This window comes from Tachysurus fulvidraco, chromosome 25, assembly GCF_022655615.1.
Source record: "Tachysurus fulvidraco isolate hzauxx_2018 chromosome 25, HZAU_PFXX_2.0, whole genome shotgun sequence".
Lineage (NCBI taxonomy): Eukaryota > Metazoa > Chordata > Actinopteri > Siluriformes > Bagridae > Tachysurus > Tachysurus fulvidraco.
The window spans coordinates 13,223,830-13,238,829 of record NC_062542.1 but is presented as its reverse complement, the minus strand read 5'-3'; the positions used below and the strand labels follow the sequence as shown (position 1 = coordinate 13,238,829).

The 15,000-nt window shown below is 38.5% G+C and overlaps 1 protein-coding gene across 4 annotated transcripts in view; it reads left to right on the top strand.

Annotated features, from left to right (window-relative positions):
* Positions 1 to 15,000, top strand: part of LOC113660682 (anion exchange protein 2-like) — a 29,740-nt gene that overhangs the window by 8,289 nt on the left and 6,451 nt on the right. For 3 of the 4 annotated variants that reach the window (XM_047808625.1, XM_047808626.1, XM_027174368.2), the window contains 11 exons: positions 297 to 450; positions 674 to 864; positions 1,790 to 1,947; positions 4,674 to 4,855; positions 7,269 to 7,405; positions 9,562 to 9,742; positions 10,255 to 10,390; positions 10,639 to 10,840; positions 11,924 to 12,029; positions 13,162 to 13,346; positions 13,653 to 13,869. In XM_047808625.1, the coding sequence (XP_047664581.1) occupies positions 297 to 450; positions 674 to 864; positions 1,790 to 1,947; positions 4,674 to 4,855; positions 7,269 to 7,405; positions 9,562 to 9,742; positions 10,255 to 10,390; positions 10,639 to 10,840; positions 11,924 to 12,029; positions 13,162 to 13,346; positions 13,653 to 13,869 (1,849 nt within the window). Of the gene's footprint in view, positions 1 to 296; positions 451 to 673; positions 865 to 1,789; positions 1,948 to 4,673; positions 4,856 to 7,268; positions 7,406 to 8,633; positions 8,762 to 9,561; positions 9,743 to 10,254; positions 10,391 to 10,638; positions 10,841 to 11,923; positions 12,030 to 13,161; positions 13,347 to 13,652; positions 13,870 to 15,000 lie in introns of those variants that run through there. The other variant, XM_047808627.1, reaches the window with a different exon arrangement.

Below are 15,000 nucleotides of genomic sequence, written 5' to 3'. Positions count from 1 at the left end.
CTAAATATTTTGTTTAGTTCCAGAGTAAAGGGGGAAAAAAACTATTTAATAAAAATGTATTTATTTATTTATTTATTTATTTATTTATTTAATTTTGTACTATTATTATATATTTCTGAAAGGGCTAATTATTCAACACGGAAAATAGTTCTTGTGAACCGATTTTAAATCACAGTGGAGTATCGATGCTGTAGAAGTAGCGATAATACTCATGATGCCGCTGAGATTTAATGGGAAAACAATCAACAACAGGGTAGTGGTGAGAATACTTTTTTAATGTGTGTCATTCTCTACAGCCCGTGTCGTCTACCATTTCAACATCTCCGATAGCGGAAGAGGAGGATGAAGACCTGAACAAAGCTTTGGGTGTTGAGAGATTTCAGCAGATTCTCAGCCCGACTTCACGTGAGCCTAAGGAGCACCGACACTACAGCGAGGAGGACTTCCTGTGTGAGTACACCACACTAAACATTTTCAATACAACAATATGCAACAATACCAAAAAAAAAAACACTATTCATGCAGCGTACAAACTGCAGGCTGTATCGAGTCTGATGTCCAAAAGATACAGTATTTAAAGGTTTATAAGACACGAGCATAATTTATCTTCATCACTCGACTCACACCGAAGAGCTGAACGCCGTATGTCTGTCTATATATGTGTGTCGCTCAGATCATCGTCATTCGTCACATCACACCCGTCACCCGCTGTCTAAACACAACGATGGCCGGAAAAAGAAGACTGGGAAAAAGAAAAGGGGTAAAGAGACACACCCGAGTGTTGATCTCAGTGTGCAGGAAGAAGTGGAAGAGGAAGAAAAGCACAGTGACAAACCTGAGGGTGAGAAGCAGGATGGTGTGCAGGTAAGTGTGTCATATTAATGAGTCAAATAAACACTTTCTTATAATATTGAATACGTGACCTGCGAACATGTTCAATATTTAAATAATGGTCCGATTTGAGTTCTTCTTTCTGCTGCAGATATAAATGACATTTCTGTCAGGATCACTTTGTCAAATGAGAATTTATTAGATGATATGAATAAAGTTAGTGTTGGCGGTATGCTTCTGTACTGGGCAGGAATCCACGCGCCCGTCCGTGTGCATGCATGGACCGAGCGGGGAGAGCAGCGACTAGAAAATAGAATGGACCCCTCATATAACAGAACTATTAATCATGCATAGAGTTTTTTTTTGTTGGCGAATATAAATGAATAAATGGATAAATAAATAATTAAAAAATTTTCACAGAGAGAGAGAGAAAAATATGTGGAGATTTAAGACATAAACTGGTACATGAACACAGGTTCCGGCATGGTGGAGTCGGGGTTGGAGGAGGGAGTTTAGCTCGCGTGCTAGAAAGCGGCTCTATGAATGGGAATTTAAATGGTTGGGTAATATGAATGTCGTAATCGGATTGGTGCGTGTCATGGACAGCTGATTAACAGCTGATGCACGCTTGACGACATGGCCTGCCAGAACTAACGTGATGCTTGATTGAGAAGTCAAGCTACAGAGAAGTGAATACCCCAAACTACAGAAATAGACAGAATAGTACCCTATTCCCTACAACCCAATACATATTTCCTACAGAATGTGAACTAAATACCACTTAGAGATGAATCCCTACATCCTGACATCTTATTTTTCAAAACTACCAGAGCATTATGGGTATTTTGTACCTGCTTGGTTCCATTAGTCAAACTTTCACTTTACGTTTTGTATTGTATAGTCATTAAATATAGCCACAGTTCAGATAGGTGTTTTTTTTTTCTTTCTTTTGTCTCAGTTCTTCCTGTACGATGACGAGGTTTTCCTTGTGGATAGAGAAAACGCAGCGGAGAACAAACCCACTATTACAGCAACACACACAGACAATGCTACTGCAGATGGGAAGCTCACACACCCTGAGACTGAAACACACAATGACAACACAACAGTGTCTAAGTGAGTGAGATTTAAACACACACATTTGTTGCAAGTTATCACAAACTGTTCACATCTGAGCAAGAGAAATGGCTGTATCCATGTTCAACACACGTGAATTGATGATTTGGTTGAATGTGCCTCATGATGATGACACATGGCGTGTCCCGGACTGAATCCCAGGGAAAAACTGTGATCATTTTCATACCATTTTATGAGCTCCTTTGAACACCGAAGAGCTCGCGTGAATTTTGCAATTGCAAAATTGTTCAATCCTAAAGGGACTGTATATTTAGCGTCTAATAGCAAAATATAAAATGGTGCAGATATCCCACAGAACCACAAGCAGATATCAGGTGGAATAACATGTAGATGTCACATGGAACCACAGGCAGATATAATAAGGAACCACAGGCAGATATAATAAGGAACCACAGACAGATATCAGAAGGAACCACAGGCAGATATAAGAAGGGACCACATGCAGATATCAGATGGAACCACAGGCAGATATAATAAGGAACCACAGGCATACAGTATATAATAAGGAACCACAGGCAGATATAAGAAGGAACCACATGCAGATATCAGAAGGAACCACAGGCAGATATAATAAGGAACCACAGGCAGATATCAGAAGGAACCACATGCAGATATCAGATGGAACCACAGGCAGATATAATAAGGAACCACAGGCAGATATCAGAAGGAACCACATGCAGATATCAGAAGGAACCACAGGCAGATATAATAAGGAACCACAGGCAGATATAATAAGGAACCACAGGCAGATACAATAAGGAACCACAGGCAGATATAATAAGGAAGCACAGGCAGATATAATAAGGAACCACAGGCAGATATAATAAGGAACCACAGGCAGATATAATAAGGAACCACAGGCAGATATAATAAGGAACCACAGGCAGATATAATAAGGAACCACAGGCAGATATAATAAGGAACCACAGGCAGATATAATAAGGAACCACAGGCAGATATAATAAGGAACCACAGGCAGATATAATAAGGAAGCACAGGCAGATATAATAAGGAACCACAGGCAGATATAATAAGGAACCACAGGCAGATATAATAAGGAACCACAGGCAGATATAATAAGGAACCACAGGCAGATATAATAAGGAAGCACAGGCAGACGGAATCACGTGCAGCTATCAGATGCAAGCAAATGATGAGGTTTTCATGATTATATTAAAAACAGTATGTGATGACATAAAACGCACGTATGTGTGTTTCCATGTTTTATTTCATCAATGTGACAAAATCCCAAAAACATTTGTGATCACCAAATCAAAATAACATCTCAATAGAAACTAATCATATGCAAACATAATAATAAATCTTCAGTTTTATTAAAGTTCTCTGGAAACTTCCACTTATTTCCACTCACCTGCTATTTTCCAGTACTCCAAGTACAGATCCTACTTTCCTTATTTCCCTTTCCTTATACCACAGTTCCTATTCCTTGTTCCTCTATATCCTACTTCCTGAATAGTATATCCAGCTTCCTAATTCCTTGATACCAACTTCCTTTTTTTTTTTTTCAAAATTTCCTGTTCCATATATCAAGCTCCCTGCTTCCACCTCCCCTAATTATATAACTAGTTCCCTAAACACAAGACCCTATTAGGTGTGTGTATCAGCAGGAATCTTGTTACTTATTACACCCTGTCTCATTCCTGAACTGTTGCCATAGCAACTGCTCCTTTTTTTTTGGTCCTCCTTTTCCCATTATCCTCCTTTTTTTCTTTCTTTCTGGAGCGTATGATCTGTGGATACTTGACGATGTCTGTATTTTTCTCTTGATAGTTGAATTTGTATAACGTGTAATTTTCTAACATCATGGTGAGTCTTTCAATGATTTTAGACCTTACTGTATTAAGTGTGCTTTAGATGAGAGTGTGTTTTATTACCCGTGTGTATTCCTATTCGTGTTATTCGCCGCTGAGCCGATTATATCACATGATTCATGTCATTTATGTCATAACAATATATAGAAGCACGGTTGATATTTTTCTCCAGCATGATAGTAAAAAACTTGTAAAAGCCTGGTCATGTATTTACAGTCTACTAACTTGGTATCAGATTTATTTACAGTACACTTGTAGACTTTTTCAGAGATGTTAGCAACTGTCTTTTTGTCTAGGTGTCTATTATAGTGTTCATTCACTATTTCTTGAGTCTCAGTGATTTCATTTCTTTATGTCATGTAGCATAAAAAAACAGACAGCTTAGTGTAATACGGTGGAGGAAATCTTTCTAATTTCTTAGGTCACTGAAATTATTCTTATTACTGTACGTTGTTAATCGTTTGAGTATTCGCTCATAAATAAAGTAAACCTGGGCTTATACTGTATTATTATGTGATCTTATTACGGCTCACACAATACGGGATTCGGTCACACAGAAATCGCATGACAAAGTTCTAACAAAGTATTTAATTTGTTCAGTTTCTGTCACAAATGTTCTGTGTGTCACAAAATCTGCGGTTCATTTAATACAGCATTACTGCAATGTTTGTGAATAATGCTTAGAGGTTTTAGTTTGGTTTATGTCATCATTATTCTAGTTTGCCGTCTCTCCTTGCACCAGGACAGCTTGGCCTCCTGACGATATTTTAAGTCGCTTGTGATGATGATATTGCAACGTATCACCATAATTCATACAAAAACTGAAATGCTATTACTTTATTACTTACACTGTGTCATTTGCCTTTTTAACAGTTCCTCTAAGCACCACATTGTGACCATCAACCCAAGCTCTGTGACATTTCACCCCAGCACTTTGACCTCGTCCAGTCCGACAGGAAACATGACAGGAAACGAAAGTGCAAAATACGAGAGGATTCCTGCAGACGAGGCAGAGACACAAGCGCTTGGCTCAGCCAACTTGGATGACATTAAGAGTGAGTTTAAATAACTCAGGTTGTAACATGACTGTATTTTTCTTTCTGTAGACATTTTTTAGAAAGGAGGCCTGGTGGCTTAGGGGTTAGAATGGTGTACCTCCAGGGTTGGGGGTTTGACTACTGCATCTCCCATCTGTCTATGCACAGTTTGTATGGATGGATGGATGGATGGATGGATGAATGGATGGATGGCTAGATGGGTGGATGGCTGGATGGATGGATGAACAGATGGATGAACAGATGGATAGTTGGATGGTGTGATGGATGGGTGGATGGATGAATAGATGGGTGGGTGGATGGATAGGTGGATGGTTGGATGGATGGATTGATGGATGGATGGATGGATGGATGGATGGATGGATGGATGGATGGATGGATGGGTGGATGGATAGGTGGATGGTTGGATGGATGGATGGATGGATGGATGGATGGGTGGGTAGCTGAATTTACCAGCATATTCTCTTATAAAGTTCTGATAACCATTCTGTATTTACGCCTCAACTTTCACTTTAATTTGTAAACTGACCTTTAAATGTTACTTTTTTCATTGCGTGTGTGTGTGTGTGTGTGTGTGTGTGTGTGTGTGTGTTCACCTTGGCAGCTTTCTCTTCTTAAATGTTCCCTGCTGAGATTTAAAATTAAAACTGTTAAACTCCCTGTGATCCTCTACGTTATTCGGAGGTGTGTGCGCAGTTTCCCAGTCAATAACAAACGACATAAAACACACATACTTCAACGTCTCTAGCTTTAGCAGAACTCAGTGAAATGTTGAAAAATAAATCACACAATGGATGTGCATGAGCTCATTTAAAAGACCCAACATATAGATCTCTTTTTATTAGTGGCAATATATAAAGTTACAATAAAATTCTATATAAAAATAGAGTCAAATGGACTGAAAATAGAAATAGAATGAAAATGGACTTAAAAAAATGTAATTGAATTTAAAATCAGAATTATTCCAAATAAAATAATTAATATATTAATAATTAAAAATAAATAATAATAATAAGATTAAGGGGGGGCACGGTGGCTTAGTGGGTAGCACGTTCGCCTCACACCTCCAAGGTCGGGGTTCGATTCCCGCCTCCGCCTTGTGTGTGCGGAGTTTGCATGTTCTCCCCGTGCCTCGGGGGTTTCCTCCGGGTACTCCGGTTTCCTCCCCCGGTCCAAAGACATGCATGGTAGGTCGATTGGCATCTCTGGAAAATTGTCCGTAGTGTGTGATTGCGTGAGTGAATGAGAGTGTGTGTGTGCCCTGTGATGGGTTGGCACTCCGTCCAGGGTGTATCCTGCCTTGATGCCCGAAGACTCCTGAGATAGGCACAGGCTCCCCGTGACCCGAGGTAGTTCGGATAAAGCGGTAGAAAATGAGTGAGTGAGTGAGAATAATAATATTAAACAGACAGTGTTGTTAGCATCAGACCCTAGTAGCCCCGCCCCCTTCTCCATTTCGATCTCCACTTTTATTTCATTCTCTCCCTATAAGACAAATCCTACATGAATTTCTTCAAAATATGATAGAAATGCTAAATAGAGTTTCTTTTTTTTTCTATTATGGATGCGTCCTCAAGCTATTCTCTAAGACTACCCATTCTCCACGAATTTAAGAACAGTAAATATTAAAAAGTTAATTTCTATTATTTATCAGATGCAGTATTTCATAAATATGACACAAACGATGCAGCTTTCTCTATAATTGAACCAGAGAAGTTAAAGGTGGGGTCTCTGTTGTTAACATTTGAAATCACCAAAACAAACACTCCTCTAACCCAAACGGGTCCCACCCCTGTTTTGATAGTTCCGCCCCACACATACACCAGACAAGTGTAACCCAAGTATAACCCAAACGAGTATTATGGCGTAATCTGTTGGGGCAGCTGGCCGAGGGGATATTTTTATCAATAAATGAACTCAATGAGTAATACTATGGTAATACAAATGTGTTTTTGTAGTACTGTGTGTTGTACCGTGAAAGGTTTATCTCGGTTTCACGTGGAAGACGTTCAGTTCTCTCCGGCTCTGGAAAGCTGATCCTATATTAACACGTCCTTCTTCTTACCTTATCGTAAGCCTTTCTTCGCTTTCTTTCTTTGTTTTTATCCTCCATGTCAATGTTAAAACCGCTTTCTGCTAATGTCACACATGCGCACTGAACACTCTCTCCGCCGCATATTGACAAGACACGCCCCTTTCTGCTCATTGGCTACACGTTTGTTTTGTATTTGTTTTGTTTGGCAGCCTAACGCAGTTTTCTGAAGCATTTCTCAAACAACGGAGACCCCACCTTTAAACATACGAGTAAAAGTCATAAGTGAAATCCAACAGTAGTTTTCTTTCTTCAATGACTTCATGATAATCACTATTATTTTGTGTATTATACTGTCTGAAATATGCTGAAATTTCCCAGCTCACCGCTTCGTGGATGTTCCTGCCGTGAGGAGACACCTGATGAGGAAAAGCACCAAATCCACCACAGTGCACATCAATAAAGATCACGCTGAGCCGAGCACACGCAGTCGCAAAGTCGACCGCACACCACACGAGGTGAGTGTACACATGCTTACAGGAGTTTACAACAGAAACCTGACAACACCGGACTTGTTCTAAAATATCTCTGAGACCACGTAGTGTTACGGTATTCATCATCGCTAAATTAACAAGTAATGTATTTCACCCACTCGAGCAATGGGATCGGCAATTCTGCACAATTTTAATCTGGAATTTTGACACGTATAAAAGCATAATCATGGAATTCTCCGTAGAAACACGACACACACTAAACACTACACTTCATTTTATAATGGATGTCAAAAAGCTAAAGAGCATAAGGTTTTTTTTTCTTCAATCCCTCTCGAGTGGCACAAGTGTTCACCCTATAGACAAGATTCAAATCCTAAAGATGCCACAATCAAGAGCCAAGAGAGGAGATGAGAGAATTCAGGTGTTCTCACAGTTTCCTGTCAATCAAAGTGCCACCAGCCAATCATAGGCGGAATCAGTGCTGAAGAAGGTAGATAGTGTTTTTATCTGAGTGCTTTCAGCTAAAACACATCTGTGTAACGCTATACTGTGATGCAACACGCAGCACCAAGACCAAACTGGGGAGAAAATGATGGGGAAAAGACTGTCATTCACTTTTTTCCTTATAGCATATTTTTCTTATCCTTATTTCCTTTTAAGCTGTTTTACTCCATACAAATGTTACAAGAATTGTTATAAAGCTCAATAGAACAAAACAATTAATTAGTATAATATGTGTAATATTATCTGACCCAACCTAGACATATCTAATACACACACACACACACACACACACACACACACACACACACACACACACACACACACACACACCTGCCTTCACATGGTAATAATACACAAACATATTAATAATATATACACTTATCACACACACACACACACACACACACACACACACACACACACACACACACACACACAGTTTATTCCCGAATTTAGTTCTCACTGTCAGTCTCAGTATTATTTGTCATGCGAAAGCTGAGTGAATAGAACCTAATTAAACATACATGACCATTGCAGACCTGAGAGAGATCCGGTCTCACACACACACACACTCACACCCAAACACACACACACACGCGCACACACACACACACACACACACACACACACACACACACACACACACACACACACACACACACACACACACACACACAGGGGCATGTTTAATTAATGCACTCTCACATACCTTACCTTAGCTGTGTGTGTGTGTGTGTGTGTGTGTGTGTGTGTGTGTGTGTGTGTGTGTGTGTGTGTGTGTGTGTGTGTGTGCATTCACTACCTTCTCCTGTGAGAGTGTCCCTTGTGTTCTTGTGACACACCATGGTGCTGTTAGACTTCTCACAAAGGCAGCAGGTTAGAGATGTTTTTGAATACTGTGTGTGTGTGTGTGTGTGTGTGTGTGTGTGTGTGTGTGTGTGTGTGTGTGTGTGTGTGTGTGTGTGTGTGTGTGTGCGTGTGTGTGTGTGTGCAAAATAGAGCGGGTTTGCTTTCAGTCTAGCTGTAATGCTTATGTTAAAGCCTGTCATCAAGGTTTGTTCTTTCTGTGCACTTGATCATGACTTACAGAGTATTTTTTACTGATCAGCGTAAGATCGCACTGTAAGTGACACTGAAATGAATCGAAATGGCTGAGTTGGTGCTTCTGATTTAAAGTAGCATTTAAAGTAAAGTAGCATTATTTTCTAACAGGAAACGTGAAAAGTGAAAGTTCTGTGTATTCAGAGTCAGATTAGGCCACTGATTCTCAATGATTCACCATGCTTCAGATTCTTCTTGATTAGAAGATCCTGAAATGAGAACTGAAGTCACTTCTGTTTACATCCTTGTGGTAATGTGGATAGCTGACGAAAGCAGATGGCTAATTCAGATTCATACACAGCTCTTGTACCTAATACAGTCTCGTCCACCTCAAACCATCTCGGAACAAAATACAAAATCTCTCATTTATAAAAATTAGCATCGTCCTATTGTTTCTTACAAAATGCACCACAGAAACTACAGCTAATATCTTATTATGAAAATGAGACGTGTTTAATAAATAATACTATAGATAGATTTTAATAAGATGATGATCTTCAAGAAATTATTATAGATGATCTAAAGATTTCCAGAGATTTGGTTATTTTCAATTAATTTATATTTATGTGCTACAGGTGTTTGTAGAGCTGAATGAACTGATCGTTGATAAGAACCAGGAGCTGCAGTGGCGAGAAACAGCACGCTGGATTAAGTTCGAGGAGGATGTAGAGGAGGAAACACACCGCTGGGGAAAACCACACATCGCCTCACTCTCCTTCCGTAGTTTACTGGAGCTTCGCAAAACTATTTCACATGGTAATTATATTATGCTTGTTTTTTATTAGAATTACTATTAGGATTGAGGGTTTGTTCCCCCCTCTACTGCCTTTTGTTAGTGTGTGGAGTTTGGGTTTTCTCTGGGTAATCTGGTTTCCTCCAGCAGTCCAAAAATATGTTGTACGCAATAAATTGTCTGTAGCATGTTTGTGTGTGTGTTTGTGTGTGTGTGTGTGTGTGTGTGTGTGTGTGTGTGTGTGAGAGAGAGAGAGAGAGAGAGAGAGAGAGAGAGAGAGAGAGAGAGAGAGAGAGAGAGAGAGAGAGAGAGAGAGAGATTGTGAAAGATCGGAAAATGAACAGGACAGAAAATGAGGGGTGAATGATTGATGGATGGGTGGGTGGATGGATAGATGGGTGGGCAGATGGATAAATGGATGGATGGGGTGATGGGTGGATGGAGGGATGGATGGAGGGATGGATGTTGTTATTATTACTGCAACTTCTACTTCGTGGGCTAATAATACTAATAAGAAGAATATGTTGTTGTTTAGGCACAGTGTTGCTGGATCTAGAACAGAAAACATTAGCTGGAATTTCTCACCAAGTCGTTGAGCAGATGATCATCAGTGACCAGATCAGAGCTGAAGACAGAGCAAACGTACTAAGAGCATTATTGCTGAAACACAGGTATATACACACATACCGTACACACACACACACACACACACACACACACACAGACACACACACATCCCTCCACATTTTCACTTGTATCTTGACAATTTAATGTTTTATGTTGTGTGCATCACTTGTTTCAACTGTTTGTGTGTGTGTGTGTGTGTGTGTGTGTGTGTGTGTGTGTGTGTGTGTGTGTGTGTGTGTGTGTGTGTGTGTGTGTGTGTGTGTGTTTCATCTGTATATGTTCTCCCATTTAGTCACCCGTGTGATGAAAAAGATCACAGCTCGTTCCCTAGAAACATCTCAACAGCCAGTCTCGGTTCATTAATGTCTCATCATCACCATCATCATCACCATCATCATCATCATCAGACAGAGATTTCTGTCACCGAGCCACTGATGGGGAACACAAACACAAAACACGACAACACACAGCACACACACCCTGATACAGTTGAGGTGAGAGTCATGAAAATCAGGGGTCTAACTAGAGGACTAGAAAATGATAAGAAAGAAATAAAAAATAATGAACAGAAATGAGAAAACTAGTAGGAACGTAGACTCATCAATGGCTAGAACCCAGCAGTCTGAAACTTGAGGGAACCTGGGAACATAAATAAATAGGAACTATTTAAGATTAGCAACCAGGTCAGTGGAGAAATTATGGGACTGGATACATAAGTGTCTCAGACCCTATATGTTTAAACTAAAGAACTGGATGCATTAATTATTATAAACAAGGGACTTTTAATATGTTTAAATAGAACACTAAAACTATGGGACTAAAAACAGGAATGGCTAACACAGGAAGTGCAGATACAGGGCGGGAAATTGTAACTGGAATTCGGAAGTAGACACGTGAAAAAAGTGTTGTGAAATGCGTCTTAAAAAGGGAACATTGTCTCCCCCTGCTGGACACCAGAGGAATCGGACAGAGATACAACAATATCAGTTACTGAGTTCTAATGAATGAGTTCTCAACATTACTCTGTGTGTGTGTGTGTGTGTGTGTGTGTGTGTGTGTGTGTGTGTGTGTGTGTGTGTGTGTGTGTGTGTGTGTGTGTGTGTGTGTGTGTGTGTGTGTGTGTGTGTGTGTGTGTGTGTGTGTGTGTGTGTGTGTGTGTGTGTTCATCAGGTTTATCTGTATATGGTAAAGATAGCGTTAATATTTGAAATAGAAATAGTGACACTTTATAAGTTCATGAATAATTAATAGAAAATATTATACAAGCATTATTCAACAATATTTATATTTATATATATACATTTTATATATATTTGATGAACATACTGCAAACACTTTAAGAAAAGCATCTTAAAGATAATGAGTTGCAACAATATTATAGAAATAAGGTTAGAATTATTAACAAGGTATTTCTTTCTTATTTTATCACGTTTTACAATACTTGACATCGTTTGATTGTGTTTGAGTATCTGCTTTTGAAATCCCTATTGCGCTAAACTGTGTGTTATTTTCTTTCCAGGTTTTGTATGTGAATATTTGGATAATGTGTATATTTTGTGTGTATAACATGTTTGCAGAAAGAAGCGACTATGGCTGCTGGCATGCACAGATCAAAATCGAAACACGAGCTTAAACTGCTGGAGAAAATTCCAGAAAATGCAGAAGCCACAGTGGTACTTGTCGGTAAGAACGCACTTTTTTTTTTTAATGAGCACACAATCAAAATATTTGCTTATTGTTTTTTAACAAGTATAGTGCAAGCTGCTGATTTATCAGTTTTACATGTGATATTATTATGTTTTTATTTGTTGTACATTATATATTGCACATTAGTAATAATATGGATTATCTGGATAAGAGGTCAATCTGTTAGAGTACACATACAGTACAAGTCCACTAGAATCAGTCACCCACATACAAGAGTGGCTGCAAATTATGGAACTGGAACTACAGGACTCGATATAAATACCTAGGCTTAGTTGAATGGGAAGATAAATGACTAGGAGTTAAGTAGCTGATATTAGGGCACTGGAAGTAGAAAATGAAAATTAGGGAACTAATACGAAGGACTGGAACAATTTTGTAAGCAGGAAACCAGTAATTTTAGCAATTATAAAGTACAGAGCTGGAACCAGATGGCTGGGATTTGGGGATTAAAAGTAAGAACCGTGAACAAGTGAAGTAAAACATGAATGATTGCAAATAGGGCAAAAAAAATGGAACTAGGAAAATAGTAAATCTGGTAATTACTAATTAGCAACTGGGGTATCAGGTTAGTCTAGTGGAGTAAGACTAATGAAGTAGATAGAAAGATTGGTTGATTGATGATTAGACAGACAGACAGACAGACAGATAGCTGGGTCTAAGGCAGCGGTGTCCAATCTCATCCACAAAGGGCTGGTGTGGGTGCAGGTTTTCATTCCAAACAAGCAGAAGCCACACCAGAGTCTACTAAAAGCCAAGAACAACTGATTAAACAGGTGGAATCAGGTATGGCTTCTGCTTGGTTGGAATGAAAACCTGCACCGACACCGGCCCTTTGTGGATAAGATTGGACACCGCTGGTCTAAGGGGTTAAAACTAATCAACTCTAACAAGGAAATGAAACCATGAATGAGACTAACATGAAGGGCACTAACTATGGGACACTATCTAGAGCACTAGAACTAAGAAAGGAGAATATGAATCAGAATAGTGAAAGGGAATATTAGTGAAGGTAACATAGAACCATGTAGAGAACTTTAGATAGTCAGTATAACTCTCAGTAGTACAGTATGACATGTTTAAATTCCATATTCATATCTTAATGTTTCAGGCAGCGTTGACTTCCTGGACCAGCCCACTATGGCTTTTGTTCGCTTGGAGGAAGCCGTGTTACTGGACTCGGTTCTGGAGGTTCCGGTTCCTGTGCGGTTCCTCTTTATTTTACTGGGACCAAACACCTCCAGCATGGACTACCACCAGATCGGACGCTCAATTTCTACACTGATGTCTGATAAGGTCAGATGATCTAACAATGATTCAAGCAGCTTCGAAATAGCACTTGATCCAGTACATACTATTATTTTGCTCTGATATTCGTTCCTGCATACCATAATATTATCAAAAAGTGGTGTTCCATAAGTTTGGTGTGTTTGTGTGTGTGTGTGTGTGTGTGTGTGTGTGTGTGTGTGTGTGTGTGTGTGTGTGTGTGTGTGTGTGTGTGTGTGTGTGTATACAACCCAAATTTTGGATTATATTATAAGAAACATTGGGCTTATAATACATTATTAATGAATGTATTTATTAAAACATTTTTGTCTCCAGTTGTTCCACGAAGCTGCGTATCTAGCTGATGATCGTCAAGATCTTCTGAATGGCATCAACACTTTCCTGGACTGCAGCATTGTACTTCCTCCATCTGACTTTGGGGGCGAAGACCTGTTGCGCTCCATCACTAAGTTCCAGAGAGACATGCTCAGAAAACGAGAGGAACAGGAAATCAACATGATGAACAATGAGCAGAAGAGCCCAGAGGAGAAAGGTCAGAGAACATCTGGAATAAAAAACATTATACTTATAAGCCTAGACTTATTAATATTACAGAACATTTTTATCATTTTATATATTTATGATTTTTTATTTTTTTTGTAAAGTAACTATTCCTTGGATTATTTATGTACATTCGTTCTCATATATTCGTTACTATATGAACTTCTATTTCACATTATATTTAACATATAATCCAGGAGCTCTGGAGGAGGTTTAAAATGTATTTGAAAAAAAAAAAACTAATTAATCCATAAATCTGGAAAACTAATAATTTATAAAAAAGAAAAGAAAAGAAAAGACTAGATATTAAAGTTAAATCTAGTAATAGGATTTAGGAGCAATAGTAACTAATGAAGAGCTTAGATGGATACAAATAGTAAGCTCTTAAAAATTAACCCTTGTATGTCGTTCGTATGTTTGTTACTCAGCCAGTGTTGGTGGGTCTGGTGACCCGCTGCATCTTTGGGTTTTTAATTCAACACAATCAAAAATGTTATGTTACAATACTCTACAGATGTTTACTTCATCCCAATTACAAACAATATAAACAGCATATATGGTTAATATTTGCCCTTTACCTTTATTACATCACATTTTTAATTAAAGTGTTACTACTCATTTTGTTGTTTTTTAATAAAATGTAATAAAAAAAAAGGAAAATCAAATTTAATCAAGTTATGAGTGGGAAAAAATCAACAAATTTACAAGGAAGCAAAGTTTTTCAAAACTAGGTCTTCAAGGACATTTATTCTATCATGTTTTCTGGGTGAAATTTTTTACATACCTATTTTATTCATTTATTTATTATTTTTTAAACATTGTGTGTACCGTTTTTTTTTTTTTTTTTTATTTAAACAGTATTATTACATTTCAATGGTTTATTATTCAAATGTCTAACTGGAAATGTTAAGGAAATGTAAGCCATTATTACAGCATATGTTTTAGGACACTAATTTACATTAACATTATTGCAGCAATGAGTCTTAGATTCTGTCAGAAACTTTGTGAAGATTTTGGGTTGGTGTTTTAGGGCGTCCTTTCACGTACTGTCGAATTAATTCTAATGCTAATCAACACATTCTGTAGTTATCTCTACAATAAATGCGAAAACTATGTGCATCAT